The sequence below is a fragment of the Typopeltis vanoorti genome, chromosome 13 (assembly GCF_054136105.1).
Source record: "Typopeltis vanoorti isolate ZY-2024b chromosome 13, IOZ_Tvanoo_1.0, whole genome shotgun sequence".
Classification (NCBI taxonomy): Eukaryota; Metazoa; Arthropoda; class Arachnida; order Uropygi; family Thelyphonidae; genus Typopeltis; species Typopeltis vanoorti.
Window position 1 is genome coordinate 72,720,852 of NC_143561.1, and position 15,709 is coordinate 72,736,560.

General features: G+C 35.3%; 1 protein-coding gene across 1 annotated transcript in view; it reads right to left on the minus strand.

Annotated features, from left to right (window-relative positions):
• The window catches only part of LOC150100283 (hsc70-interacting protein-like), a 192,199-nt gene that overhangs the window by 121,798 nt on the left and 54,692 nt on the right, over positions 1-15,709 (minus strand). Inside the window, exon 4 of the mRNA XM_090402327.1 lies at positions 8,174-8,252. Within this exon, the coding sequence (XP_090258453.1) occupies positions 8,174-8,252 (79 nt within the window). The remainder of the gene's footprint in view (positions 1-8,173; positions 8,253-15,709) is intronic.

Below are 15,709 nucleotides of genomic sequence, written 5' to 3' on the forward strand. Positions count from 1 at the left end.
TATCTATTACAACAGTTATTCAATTTAGTCAGAGAATCTTGCAGACTTGTAGCAGATTTATTTAGAAGTATAACATCGTCTGCATAAAGCAAAGAGCTAACATTAATATCTTCAATTTTGATATCATGTTTAATACCACTTTCCTTCATAATGTGATCCATATTGATAATGAATAACAGAGGGGATAATGTACATCCTTGTCTCACACCAGATTTAACATTAAACCATCTTCCTGTACTTCCTTCAATTCTAACTGCTGACTTACAACTCAAATAAAGACTAAGTATTGCTTGATATAATGCCCCCATTGACACCATATAACTGTAGCATATTGAATAGCTTCTCTCTCTCTCTTGGTACTTGTCATCTGCCTTCACGTTGCCGAAATATCGGAAAGTACATATTAAAGTTGATTTAATTTATATTTCTAGCGTACGCTGTCAATTCCTTAAGTATTTGGTTATCATGTTTAACCAGCGTATAAGCCTTCCTACAAGAAGTAAATTCGAATACGAAAGGCTATTCATGGAATCAGCCTCAGCTTTAAGAAAAAATCCAAACCTCAACAAATTTGGTTGCCTGAGATTGCCCCAAATTCCGGAAACCTACATCAGAAGACCTTCGGCCCAATCGGCCAAGAATACCAACATTGCCCACTAGGGGGCACCATCAGGACTTTTAGGAAAAAGAATAGCTTCCTGCTTCGTCCTCATTTATTGTGTGTGTTGTGCTTGCGTGCACGAGTCTTGTAGTATGCGATACGATTGTGTGCAGAAATTGTAAATAGAAAGAAACAGCCTAATTGTTAACTGGTGGCTATATGTGAACTGAATGTCTTGTTTTTTTTGAAGAACTTGTTTTGTTAATGTTATCTGATTCTCGGGATGCTTGATACAATATCTGAATTAGCCTTAATTAAGAAGTAAATGTAATGGAAGATAATTAACTGTGTTAACGTTCTTATAACAATTGTGCATGCTTATGAGCTATATTTGTCCCATAGAGGATATTCTGTGATAAGATTGAGTAATTTTGCTAGTAAAAGTGTTATAATCTATGATGTTCAGATAGTGAGTTAAAGTGTGATATATGGTGCATTTTTTTAACTTAGTATTTAATCTTTCTTTCTATGCTTTGTATCATGTCTTTGAAGTCAAAATAAATGTTTTTTTTTTTGTTTTTTTTTTTTAACTGCCTGATTCTAATTCCTAAGCCAATGCACTATCCCGAAAATAATTAACGAAACTGCAGGAGTACATTATAACACCGAACCATGACTTGCATTTTTGATTATTTGTAGAGAAGTGTAAGATTACATTTTGTCTTCTTCTTGCCCTGACTGTTAACATAAATTAGATCAATTAAGTGGAGCAGTCGGAATTAAAATAAATTTCTTAATTGATTTGTGTACGATTGCTTGGGGATTTCCACGCCACATAGATCTTAATATCTAGCAGCAGCAGAATAAGGGGGGAGGGGCAAGAAGTAATACTAAGTAAAGAAGTAAGATAGATAGAATAAACAGAGACTCAGAAAATATTACAATACCACCTATAGATGCATTTCTAGAGATCCTACACAGTTACAAATAAACTTAATAATCTTTTAGATAAATTTCATTCTTTGGATAAAGAAACCATCAAAAATTTGAGTTCATCATGCTAGATCTAACTTACATTATGATCTCCAGAGATACATAAAAAATGTTCCTTTAAGACCTACTGTATGGGTCGTCCTATAAAATATCTCAAATCTCCTTTATGCATTTACAGGAAATTCTTCCTCTTTCATTAAAAATTAGGAAGATTTCAACTAATAAAATGTCAGGATCATCTTTACATCCCATAGGTCTTTAAATCAGTTTTGATCTAGTTTCACTCTTCACAAACACACCACAGGCTGATAACAATAGAACTATTACCCACTGCTTTTCTTACTGATACTTAAAATTATTCAAATGTTTCACAAATTCAAGTTATCTTTGGTTACCAAGCCATCAAAGACATACATGTATTTGATGGCTTGACTTTGCATAGAAACTTTTTAAACCAGTTTCGTGAACACAGGTTTTGAATACCACTGCTCTAAGGTACGGGGTGCTTAAGGGTCAAAGCTGTATAATTGAGAGGAGACCTCCACATAGCCTTTAAAGGAATGCAGAGAACCGACCAGGGCTTCTGACCTAATGTCCAATCCTCACCTTCTCGTGGTGCACCCTGTTGGGTATCTACTTGGATACTGAACGAACGAGGATGGGCTGGCAATTTGGGATTTAGCTGACCAAATTGTATTCTTATTGGTTAAACCAAAATAAAAAATGATGGTACCATATGACAAAATTTCATGCCGGCTGGGGCGTCGCCCGGTTAAACGAGGCCCACATTGTTTTCACCAGGGAACCAGGACGAACAGCGAATAGTCAGCTACTGGAACAAATCTGACAGCACACCCGAACTGAACACCACCAGAGTTAAAGATCGGTACTATCAACATAAGAAGCCTGAATGGCAAAGAAATGGAGCTAGTTGAAGAATTAGATAAGTACCAGATCGACATAATAGGGGTGACTGAAACAAAAAAGACAAAAACTGGTGAGATCTTTCTGAGCAATAAATACAAAATGTTATATTCAGGAAATGACAATCAAGGAAAAGAAGGCTTAGCCATAGTATTCAAAACAAAATACGAGGCTAATCTTCTTGAATGGCAGGCAGTCTCAAGTAGAGTGATGTGGGCAAATATGAGAATGGGAAACTGGACAATGAGACTTATTTGTGCCTATCCCACAGAAGATTCTACTAAGGTAGTAATGGAGGAATTTTTTGATGCCTTAGAAAAAGCAACTGACACAATGAAAAAGGAAAATTTGGTCGTTGTTGGGGATCTAAATAGCACAGTAGGAAATGATTGTGAAATATACAAAAATATTTTGGGAAAATTTGGAGAAAAGAGCAAAGTTAATAATAATGTCATAATATCTGTTGTAATAATAATATCTGTTGGATTTATGCTCACGACATGGACTGGTTATTACTAACACCATGTTCTAACATAAAAATATGCACAAATTCACAAGGAGAGAAGAGGCAAGGAATAAGAAAAGTCTCATTGACTATGTTATTGTTGATAGTGATGTTTTCTCCCTGGTGCAGGACACCAGAGTGTACAGAGGATTTGAAATTGGAAGTGATCACTATTTAGTCTTGAGCAGGATAAAATTGAATTTCATATTGAAAAGAATAACATGTAAGAAAGTTTTAAAGCGAATAAAAGTTGAGCAGCTCTCAGATGTGAACTGCAGACTAAAATACACAAAGATTATTGAAGAAAAAATGAAAGAGTTTGAGAACAGAAACCAAACCTTGGAGATTAAGTGGCAAACGTTGAAGAAAAGCCTGATTGATTCAGCCAGAGAGGCATGTGGTGACGTTGTCTGCCAGGATAGAAAAATCAGAACTCCATGGTGGACACAAGAAGTAAAAGAGGCAGTGAAGGAAAAGAAGAAAGCATATCAAAAGTTCCTGGCAAATAAGTCAGCTTGTGCTCTTAGAGAATACAGAGACAAATGCAAGAATGCTAAACACTGTAAAACTAGCTAAACAAAAGTCATGGGAGAACTTTGGCAAGAACATAGAAAATAAATATCAAGAAGTTGGCAAGATATTCTGGAGGTTGTTGAAAAAGCTCAGAAATGGAGGAAAGAGTGCTGTAAAAGAATTAGAGATGATAAAGGTGATATGAAAATAGGAGAAAAAGATCTTCTTCAAGTATGGAGTAATCACTTTGAAAAACTGCTAAATGAAACAAGCGGTGATGACAGCACAGTGGTAAAAAACACTGACCAGGCATGCAGTCAGGAATACATATCTATACTTGAAGTAGAAAAAGCCATCAAAGGCTTGAAATATGGAAAAGCAGCAGGAGTAGATGATATTCAACCAGAAATGCTGAGGTATGGTGGTAAAAAGTCTTACAGTGGCTGCACTGCATGGTTCAGAAAGCCTGGACAGAGGGACGAATTCCCGATGATTGGAGTAGAGCTCTCATAGTACCCATATATAAAAAGGGAAATAAAACTGAATGTGAGAATTACACAGGTATTTCCCTACTGAGTGTTCCTGGCAAGATCTATGCAAGTATACTTGAGAAACGGTTGAGAAGAATTGTGGAAGAAAAGCTTGGTGAAGAACAAGCTGGATTCAGGCCAAATAGAGGCTGTCAGGATCAGATCTTCACTTTACGACAAACAGTCGAGAAAGCATGGGAATATAACAAAGATCTGTATTTAAGTTTTGTCAATTTGGAAAAGGCATATGACAAGGTGCCAAGAGAGAAGCTATTCAATACGCTACAGTTATATGGTGTCAATGGGGCATGTTAAATCTGGTGTGAGACAAGGACGTACATTATCCCTTCTGTTATTCATTATCAATATGGATCACATTATGAAGGAAAGTGGTATTAAACATGATATCAAAATTGAAGATGTTAATGTCAGCTCTTTGCTTTATGCGAATGGTATTATACTTCTAAATAAATCCGCTACAAGTCTGGAAGATTCTCTGACTAAATTGAATAACAGTTGTAATAGATATGGTATGAAGGTCAGCAATAAAAAGACAAAGACAATGAAATAGGCAGAATCATTGAAAATGTCAACTGTGTTGTGAATGGAGAACCTGTGGAACAAGTAAAATATTTTAGCTACTTAGGCACGATTTTTAGTGAAGATGGTAAATTAAATATAGAAATAGACAACAGAATTAGCAAAGCTGGTATGGTGGGAAGTCAATTGAATAAATTCATATGGACTAATTTCTCTCTTATTCCATATGAATTTATTCAATTGACACTAAATTAGCTGTATACAAGACAGTGTTGAAACCAGTTTTAACTTATAGATCTGAGAGCTGGGTCAGAAGTAAAACACTTGACCAAAGACTAGAGACCGCAGATATGAGAGTCCTGAGAAAGATTAGAGGCATGAACAGATGGCATCAATGGCAATATCATATTAAAAACGAGGATATTAGGAAAGAACTTGACATTGTCAGCATCCAGGAATGCGTTAGCAGAGCTAATCTCAGGTGGTATGGTCACTTAAACAGAATGGGCGAAGAAAGATTAGTAAAACAAGTGTTCTCTGCCAGGTTGGCAGGAAAACGACCCAGAGGAAGACCAAGATATAGGTGGATTGATACAGTACAAAGTGCCTTAGATGATAGAAATATAAGATCTGTTAATGTTGGAGTCTTGACAAGTAACAGACTGATTTGGAGGAAAATTGTAGATAGGAAGTTAGTAATGATGTAATTTTTTTCATGTAGTACTATCATATCCTGTACACCCCCTTGAGGGTACATGGCAGGAATTTGATCATGATGATGATGCTCTAAAGTATCCAAGTCCAATAACTGCAACACACAAGATGAATCAAAATTCATGGTGGAAACTACCTTCTTTGCCAGGTGGAGACCGACCGACTAATTAGTGAACAGCAATATGAATTTCATCACTCTCAATCCACAAACACCAACTGTTGTCAACCACATTTTGACTCAAGTTATAGAAAGGTTTGGAGAAACTCATGAAAGTGCTCTTGATATTTCCTAGGCATTCTGATCACATACAACAGAGAACTGCTCATCAAATTACCATCTTATGTCTTGCCATCTACTCTTTGCAACTATCTCCAACTTCCTCGCTTCTAATTTTCACAGAGCTTACTTTCACCAACTCTCTTTTTTCCTCTACAAAAATTATTCGCTGACCTCAAATCTTATTTATACTTCTAATAGTGTGTGTGTGCTGATGACAGCACACACTATTCGTCTTCTTCATAAACCATATAATGCACTATCATTCAAATCTTTGAGAAAAATATAATCAATGCCTTAAACTCCTCACTTCAAGTGGAGCAAAGATAACCTTGTGAACTTTGTTGCTATTCAAAATGTAGTCCTGTCTTATATCTTGCAAGAAAAATCTCACTTCACTCTCACTTACTTTTGATAATATTCAATTCTCCAGTCATAATTAGATTTCTCTTCTTTGGCTGACTTACATCTCTAGCCTTTTCTGGCACAAACACATTACATCTCAGAAATAACCTACATGTCTTAAAAAACAAGCTGCCCTTTTTCCATTCAAAACACTACTTCTCAATACATAACTTTTGTACATTATAAATCTGAAATCCACCAACCTGGGAATACTGCTGACAAATTTTGAGTAGTGTACCAAAAACCTAAGAATGTTCGATGCTATCCAGAAGAGAGCAATTAAATTAAATGACAATCTCTACCCTCAAGATCACTCCAATGACTTTCTCATAGGACTTCTGAATTCTGCCTTATGCTGCATCTTCTATAGGTATGTTTATGAACAACAATGTTCTGCCAAAATGACTACCAACCTTGACTTTCTTTCATGACTAAGAAGAACAAGCAGATGCTGGTTAACATCCATTTGCTGTTCACACTTTGAAATTAACTTCTTTTCCACCTCTTTTATTCCACTTATAGCATCCAGAAGAATGCAATCTGATTAATTAATGATCCCTTTCTCACAGATTCATTTCAATCACTTTCTCATTTTGCTTATGCCACCTCTTCCATAGGTATTTTTTATTTACAACATTCTGCTGAAATAGCCACCATCATTCCTCCACTTCTATGAGTGTAAGACCATGTGCAGCTACTGGTCAATATCCATTTATTGCCCAATTCAAAACCAAGTGATATTTCTTCTGTCCCTACCTTAATTTAAACAGTTGCTGAACCTAAGAAAAAGAAAACACCAACAATCTAGAACAGAGCCTTATCACTCAATGAGACTTTCTCACCACCTAATTAAATCAGGAGAAATGAAGATAGAATCAATTCATGATCAGCACCCTTGATAATGCACCTTCCACCGAAAGTACAAGCAACCACCATAACCTGATTGTGTAGACAGTTCACAACTTAGCAAGTTCAAAAATAAAAAATATAATGTTTTCATCCTCAACTTTGGATAAGAATCAAAAGAGCCACTGAAGGACAAAATTGTTAAGCTAGGTGGTAACTGCAAACTCCAGGAGAATTTTAAGGTGCCACCACTTCAGGCCTACAAACAAATAAACAAAAAAAAAAAGATGGAACAAATTTCCTGCACCTGGTAAAAGTCACTTGTGCTACACAAATGAGCAAATCAGAAATAACCGCAGCTGTGAACAAGCTTGTTAGTGCCTCTCCCCTATCATATGGATCTTCCTTGCAGCAGAAACGAGATGGTTGACATGTTGATAAATGTTAGAAAAATGCCAAAATGGACCACTGACTATAAAAGGAATGCTAATGCAGAAATCAAGAGCTACTAATAGCCACACAGGAATCCACAGAATACCAACACTGCATATGGAATGTGCATAACTTAACTTATGCAGGCAATAGAAAACTGTGCAGGACTTTCCAAATCTATTTTACAAACATGTGGTTTCAGTTCCAACCTCACCTAACACTACTCATCTCAGCTTTCACAATTACACTTTTTCTTTTTTTGACAACTTTCATTCCAACGTAGAAGCCCTTGAAACTTCTTGACTAAAATTATCTCTGCCATATTCTATCAAATTCATCTGCTGTACCTATAGTTCTCCTGATGCCACCAACCATCCTGAATATTTTTGACTTTTCCTCAAATGATGATTTTCTTCAGTCCAACTTTCCTAAAGATGAAATCATCTTCCTCAAAACTTATAATGTTCACAATATCAACTGGCTTTCCTCCTTAAGGCACACAAAGCAGGTAAGGATGCTGAGCCATTTGCTATCACCACCAACTTTACACAAATTGTCTGTGTGCTTACCAGAATACTAGATAACTCCAACCACTCTTCAAACAAATCTCTTCCTCATTAGTAATCCTTATAAGTACATGTATAGCATTATGCTACAGACAATCTTCATTCAGAAACTTTAAACCTCTATCTATTAAGCATAATTATAGAAATTTATAAAAAAATTCATATGCATCTCTATAAATAAGTGAAGATATAGAAGAAAGATGGGCAGTTTTATGGCTGCATATATTTCTTCTGTGATCTGATATGAAGAATGCACTATTTTTCATAACAGGGAAGAGCATTTAATATGTAATAACATGTTAAGATTTATTAAGAGATTCAACATACCAAGTTCACTTTCTTCACTTTCATCTTCTTTTTCCTCTTTTAATTCCTCTTCAGATTTTTCAAAACTTTTGTTTTCATTCTTATAAAGAAATAATACAAATAATTTTAAAAGAATGAATAACATTATTGGAAAAAAGTGATATACAATTAATAGCAATCCTTATAAATGTTTGGAAGCCTGCAAGAATAAGATATTCATCAAGTGTTGTTTACAAAAGAATTATGTATATTTAGTTGGTTACCACATATCAGAATCTTATCCTGTATGAATGAGTTCTGTATTTAATTATTATCTTTGAAAATAAGACAGTTAAAAAAAAATCATACAAAATTCAAATTGGCAGGAGAATCACAAAAGCTTCAAATTAAATCTGCATATGCCTTTTATTCACCAAGTGGACTAAGAGAGGCTGTTTTAGTAGTTCTAACTTCTAGAGAATGAGGAATGATTAATCTCAACCCTTAGTGTAGCTGGCCCACATTATCAATGATTTTAAATGCCATCAAGTGAAGAGAGTACAGCTATTGAAAAATGCTGTATAACATTATTCTCAGGCTTTAATCAGACAGCCCATTCCTTTAAAGATTCATTTAAAAATACACAGGAACAAGAATATATATATATATATATATATTGCACTATGTGTGGGGTCACCCAGACTTGCAATACTTGCAGGTGCAAACTTGACTTGTCTGTTTGCTTACTTGGGAAATGAGTAAAACCAGGTTTAAAATAGCTTGGTATCTATAATAATAATAATAATCATCATCATCATCATATGTATCAAGGATTTAGGCCTAGTATGGCCTGTTCCGGCCTTAGAAGTCATCGTTGAATCGTTTAAGAGGACGTCCTGGTTTTCTTTTTCCTAATGGCTTGTACTTTAAGTACAAGCCATTAGGAAAAAACATCTTTAGAAAACCAATTAGCAGCCTGCTTAGATCTGGATTCTTGGATTCACATTAGAGATTTAAGTACACACCGTGCATTACATTATCAAAACTTAAACAAACAAAAGCTAATCAGAAAATTCAACTTTCTCAAGTCAAAACAAGAAAGATCTACCTTAAATAATTGTCATAGCGGTCTTAAGAATTTGGTGGTTAACAAATCGTCATACGTGCTAAGTCCCGATGAAGAGAAAATTCTCGAAAAAGGCCTAAACTTTGTGTTAGCACCAAAATGCATCCCTAAAGAATTGCTTTTAACTAAGATGGAGAAGGCAGCTTCGCTACTTCCTACCGCAGACGCGAGTTTACTTCGAATCGAAACAATTCTTGCAATCAAAGACGCAAAACCTCCTTCTGATAATATATCCCCTAGTGAGAGACTTGCAATTAAAAATCTACGGATTAACAAGGACATTGTCATCTTAAAGGCTGATAAGGGGAATGCAATTGTAGTTCTAGATAAAATAGACTACCGAGAAAAAATCTTAGCACTGTTAAATTCAGATAATTATTTGGAAATTGAGAGAGACCCAACAAGAGAAATACACAATAGAACAAATAATCTCCTACAAAAGACCACAGAAATTCCACGGAATACACGGCTCTCCATCCGCTCTTTACACCCACTCATTCCAAGGTTATATGGCCTCCCGAAGGTACACAAAGAAAACTATCCACTGAGACCTATAGTAGACAGTATTGACTCACCCACATACAGGTTATCCAAATATTTGGCATCATCATTAAAAGCTTATGCGGGAAAATCTTCTTCTTATATTAAAAACTCAACAGATTTTGTCTCTAAAATAAAGGACTTGAAACTAAAATCTTCTGATATCATGGTGAGCTTTGACGTGGTAGCACTCTTTACGAACGTTCCGACACAGGACGTTCTCCATATTTTAAAAAACAAGATTTCAAATAAAATGTTCTCTCTGTTATCTCACTGTGTAAACTCTGGCTATTTTGAATTCGAAGGAAAACTATACAAACAGGTCAAAGGATTAGCTATGGGAAGCCCTCTCTCTCCTGTGTTAGCCAACATTTTTTTCGAGGACTTTGAAGAAAAGGCGATCTCCTCTTTTACTTTAAAACCAAAAATTTGGCTTCGATATGTGGACGATATATTCCTCATATGGGAGCATGGTACTGAGAATCTTCACAAGTTTCTCGACCACTTAAACAACCGCCATCAAGATATAAAATTGACTATGGAGATTGAAGAAAATAGTTCCATCTGCTTCCTAGATGTTAAACTCACCAAGACGCCTGAATCAATTAAAGTCTCTATTTTTAGAAAGCCAACACACACAGACAGATATTTGCATGCGTCCTCCCATCACCATCCAGCGCAAAAGTTGGGTATTATATCAACTCTAGCGAATCGTGCAAGATCTGTACTGTCAGATGAAGAAGAACTGAAAAAGGAACTACAACATCTTAAATGGACCTTTAAAAACAATGGCTACTCTCTAAAAAGTATTAACAACCAATTATCCCGACGTCAACGTAACAACGTAGAGACACAGGACGACTCCAAAGGTCATATCGTCTTGCCATATATCAGCACACTATCCAAAAAGCTGAGCAGAATTCTAAAGAAGTTTAACATAAAAACGTGCTTCTCGACTCTGCCAAAAATAATATCACGCTTCAAGAACTATAAACAACCTCACAACCTTCTACAATTCCCAGGTGTATACAAGGTCACTTGTGAATGCGGAAAGCCTTACTATGGGCAGACAGAAAAATCTATCTTACTACGTCTCGAGGAGCATCAGAGAGACATTGCTTATAAGAGAACCAGAGCAACTGCTCTGTCGGGCCATGTCCTGCTTTCAATAAACACGAACAACGAAGGCCACCAACATGAAATAAATTGGACATTGACTTCAAACCTACACGTCTGCCATGATGAAATAGAGCGCCGCATTGTCGAGTCAAGGGAAATCACCTTAGACCCTTTGCATTTGAATAATAATCTTAGCTATAATTTGGCTGACTCTTTCAACTCTATTATTAGATACTGGAGATCGCGTGATTCCACACACGCACAGGTGCACAACAATAGAACATTAACTCGGACTGTAGTTCAAGCTCATAACTGTAATTTACAGTCGAATATTATGACTTTGTAATTGTATAGCTTTGGAGTGTGTCAATATTAATTTAAGTGTCTTTTATTATCTTTTCTATGTTCTTATCGCCTGAAGAAGTCATTTTTGACGAAACATGTTGCGTTTTTTTCAAATAAATGTCATTGTGTTATAATTCTCGGGTTTAAGTCAGTTAATTTAAAAAATGAACATATCCCAACCCCGAGTTAATAGTACGTTTCATATATATATATATATATATATATATATATCAGTGGCGTTGCGTGCCCATTTCGGCTGGGTGTGCTGTCATGTGGGTTATGCAACCAGCACTACAAATTTCACGTTAATTTGATCATATGCATGAGGGTGCATCTGCAGAAAATTTCCCGGGGGGGGGGGGGGGGACAAAGCTTGGAGACAAATAATTACATCAATAAATTTTTATAATTATTGATTTAATTAAATAATTACATCAATAAACGTCTTTTAGCTTTTTTTATGTAATTATTTGTCGATGTAAACTATAAATACATTATTTTCATTTTGCATCGATTTTAATGATCTTTAATTCTAGGGAAAAAAAAGGTATGCAGAATTAATAGTTTTTAGCACAATTTCATATATTAAAAAATTGACTGGCATATTTTATTAAAATCAACTAATTAATTAATCCTAAATTTAATTATTTCAGTTTAAAAGCAAAAAAAATTATTAAACTAACAAGTAAAATAATATTAAATTACATACACTTAAACAAAAAAAATACATTTTTAAAAGGTAAATTTGTTTCACTATAAATTTACAATTCACACTTCACTCTGTAACTCACTAGACACAGAAGGCAAACTAACCAGTCACTGTTCACAATTCAGAAAAAGATGAACCAAAAACAGGAAGAAGTGTTCTATGGCTACCCAGCAACAGGCCAACCCATAATAAAATTTTAAGACACAAAGCGTTCCCAGGGTTGAAGGTGTAAGATTACATATATCAATCAATTTTATGATTATAATTTGTGGAATCCCCCCCCGTGGATGCCCATGCCCATATGATTGCATTTTATCGATGTATGAAAGTTTTGAGAGGGCATAGCGCATCAGCACTCATCTTAATTGGTCCAATGAAATTAATTGCAGGATCACTTTGAATACTTCTGCATAGAGTGAGGGAACAATCTGTTTTAGGATTGATTAGAAAACAACAATGAAGGAGAATGTTATATTTAGTTGGTATATTTCAAATACTCAAAGATGAAAATATGTGAACTATCATTTAGAAGACATGAGAATAGGAAAGAATAAGTATGAGTAGAAACACTTTCATTAATGGAAAAGAATAATTAATAATTATCATTTGTGATATGTGTGTCCTATAAGTTACTGGGTAGAGCAAATAGCACGATCCTATAAATTCTGAACATGAATAAGTGAATTTATGATGGCATAATTAAAAAAAAAACTTATGAGAGCGAGAGAGAGTATTGCAAGAATAAATATGGTTTGATGGAGCAGCAAATCATCTCGTAAAATTTCTTGCACGTATGTGTATTTCTCTGGTTTGTGTATATTTCACTCCATTTTCCAAGAATGTTATTTTGTTTACTGAGACTCAGTATACATAACATCCAGTCATTATCAGAATGATCCATATTTTTGGGAATCCTAAATTCATTAGTTTTTTTTTTTTTTTTTAGTATCAGCGGCTCTTCTGTCTTATCAATCTCACATATGCTGGTATTTTGTTGTAGATCAACAACATCTTATAATAAACAGAATAAGAATATTCATTTTTATTCAGGAATACATATTTTTTACTGTCTGTTATTTCCGAAGACTAGAATAAAAAAGTCTCTATGAAGTTGCAACGTTAAAAAACGTTGCAACTTCAACAGATGCTATACTGCACAAGCAAAAGAAAAAACAATTAGCATTTTAATCCTAACATACACTTTCAAATTTTCAGTTCCAGAAAACATGTGTAACATCTGTTTGTAATAAAGCCATTGGATATAGTAAGTGACAGCATTCAACTGGTTCGTTTGACACAATAACCAATCACATCCGTAGGTGCTGAGTAAGCTCAAAATTTTAGCTCACCTAGATACGCCTTCTCAGCGGCTTAAAAATAATACAATGTTAAGAATTTGACACGCTGCACCCTCTTTACATCTTTTTGAATGGTCCAAAAGTGTATGTATTTTGAAAGCACATCCGGGTTATTAACGCAAATGTGACGCAATATTTACGTGGCGAAAAGTACCTTCTTCATGAAGCACTAATGACTTATTATCCTCGTGAAGAGGACAATGAAGCATTAGAACAGTATATTGTATTCAATTTTAGGAATCGTGTGAAGTCTGCAAACAATTGGGGGTCTTTAACAGGAATAAATGCAAAAATATAATATTGGTGATATTGATATTTCGTGGATGAGCACCGCACATCCGGAATATTCGCCCCTGATATATATATATATATATATACACACACACACACACGAGGGTGATCTGAAAAGTTCTTGGCCTAACAATTTCTTAATAATTGTTATAATTTAATTATAACAATTATCAATTTCTTAATAATTAATTTATTAATTATAATGAATTTATAATTTCAAAATTATTTTTATTTTTCAACATAATCTCCCTTAAGACTAATACATTTATTACAGCGATGCTCCAGTGTCATTATCCCATCCTTGTAGTGGTTCTAAGTAAGATTTGCAAAATACCCCTCTACAGCTACAATCACCTCTTCATTTGAAGAAAAACACCGACCAGCGAGGAAGATTTTTAGTTTTGGGAAGAGATAGAAGTCAGAGGGAGCCAAATCTGGGAAATAGGATGAATGTTCCAACAATTCCTAGTGCAGATCCCTTAATTTTCCCATTGCCAAAATACCTTGGTGGGCAGGTGCATTTTCCTGATGAAAGATGATTTTTTTTCTTCTGCAAACCGGGTCTTTTCTCACGAATTTTTCGTCTAGTCTGGTTAAAAGATCGGAATAATATTCCCTGGTTAGTTTTACCCTTTCAAGATAATTATGAAACAAAATGCCTTTAGCATCCCAAAACACCAATGCCATGACCTTTCCTGCTGATGGAACCGGCTTTGTCTTCTTTGGCGATGAACAACTGGCTTCTGTCCACTGTTTTGACTGTTTGGATTCTGGTGTATATCCCAGATGTTTAATCAGTGTAATGGTGAATCCAAGTCTCATCCATAGTAATAAATCTATGCACAAAATCATTCTTGTTAAAACGTTACCAGCACTGTTCAGAGATTTTCATGCATGTGCATCTTGCACAAAGCTTTTTCATTTGCAATTCTTCATGCAAAATATATCCTACACATTCTTTTAAAATGCCTATAGTCTCAGCAATTTCACGCACTTTCACTCGTCGCTCATCCAATATCATATCGTGCACTTGATAAATGATTTCTGGTGTTGTTACACTTTTTGGAGTCCTTCACGTGGATCATCTTCAAGGCTAGTATGACTACGTTTAAACTCGGCATTTCTTAATTGTTGAAAATGAAGGAGAAAAGTGCCCATAACCTTTTATGAACTTCGAATGAATTTCTTTTGGCATTAAACCTTCTTTTTCAAAGAATTTTATAATCACACAATACTCAATTTCATGCATTTCGAGGGATACAGACATGGATGCTTATGATAGATGTACCAACTTGGAAAAAAAAAACCTTGCCAATAGTGTTGCCATCTATGGTCGAGGCCGAGAACTTTCAGACCACTCTCTCTACACACACACACACACACACACACAGATAATATTTCCCTGCAGCAAACATCCTTACAGTTGAACAACACTTTGTTTCATGGTAGGCAGTGAACATTCCAACAGGGCTCGACCCCTGAACACAAGGTGAGGACCACACAACGGTGGTTGGAAGACCCAATCTGAATCCATTGGACTTCAAATTATGGTTGAAGTTTCAGAGAGTAGCCTGCAAGAAATGACACTCCCAGCATCGCAAGCCTGAGGGTGGAATTGGAACAAACAGTGGCAGTGTTGGACGTGCGTGCCACTATCAATATTTGGCCTCACAGATTTTGGGAGCGCATTTGAACATTGAGTGCTGCTTATATGTACGTCAAAAATGTGGTCTGTATGTGCTGAAAGCTGTAAATGATTTACTGCATGATTTAAAGGTTAATGCACTATTCAAGTTGTAACAGTTTTTATGGCTAGAATGGGTAGCTGATAGCATAGACAGTTCTACTTATAATCTTGCTCGACAGTTAGCTAAGTTGCTTGACCTCTCCCCCTTTACTGGTAACTCTTCTATTTCATTTCAAATCACTATTTAAACATCACATCCTCAAAAATTCAGACATAAAGGTCAGTTTCGATTTCACTTCCTTATTTACTAATGTACCACTAATAGACACTAAATTTAATAAAATCTAATTTCTTCCCTAATATTCTTGAATTGCTCAAATTTACTATGTATGCAAGTTACTTT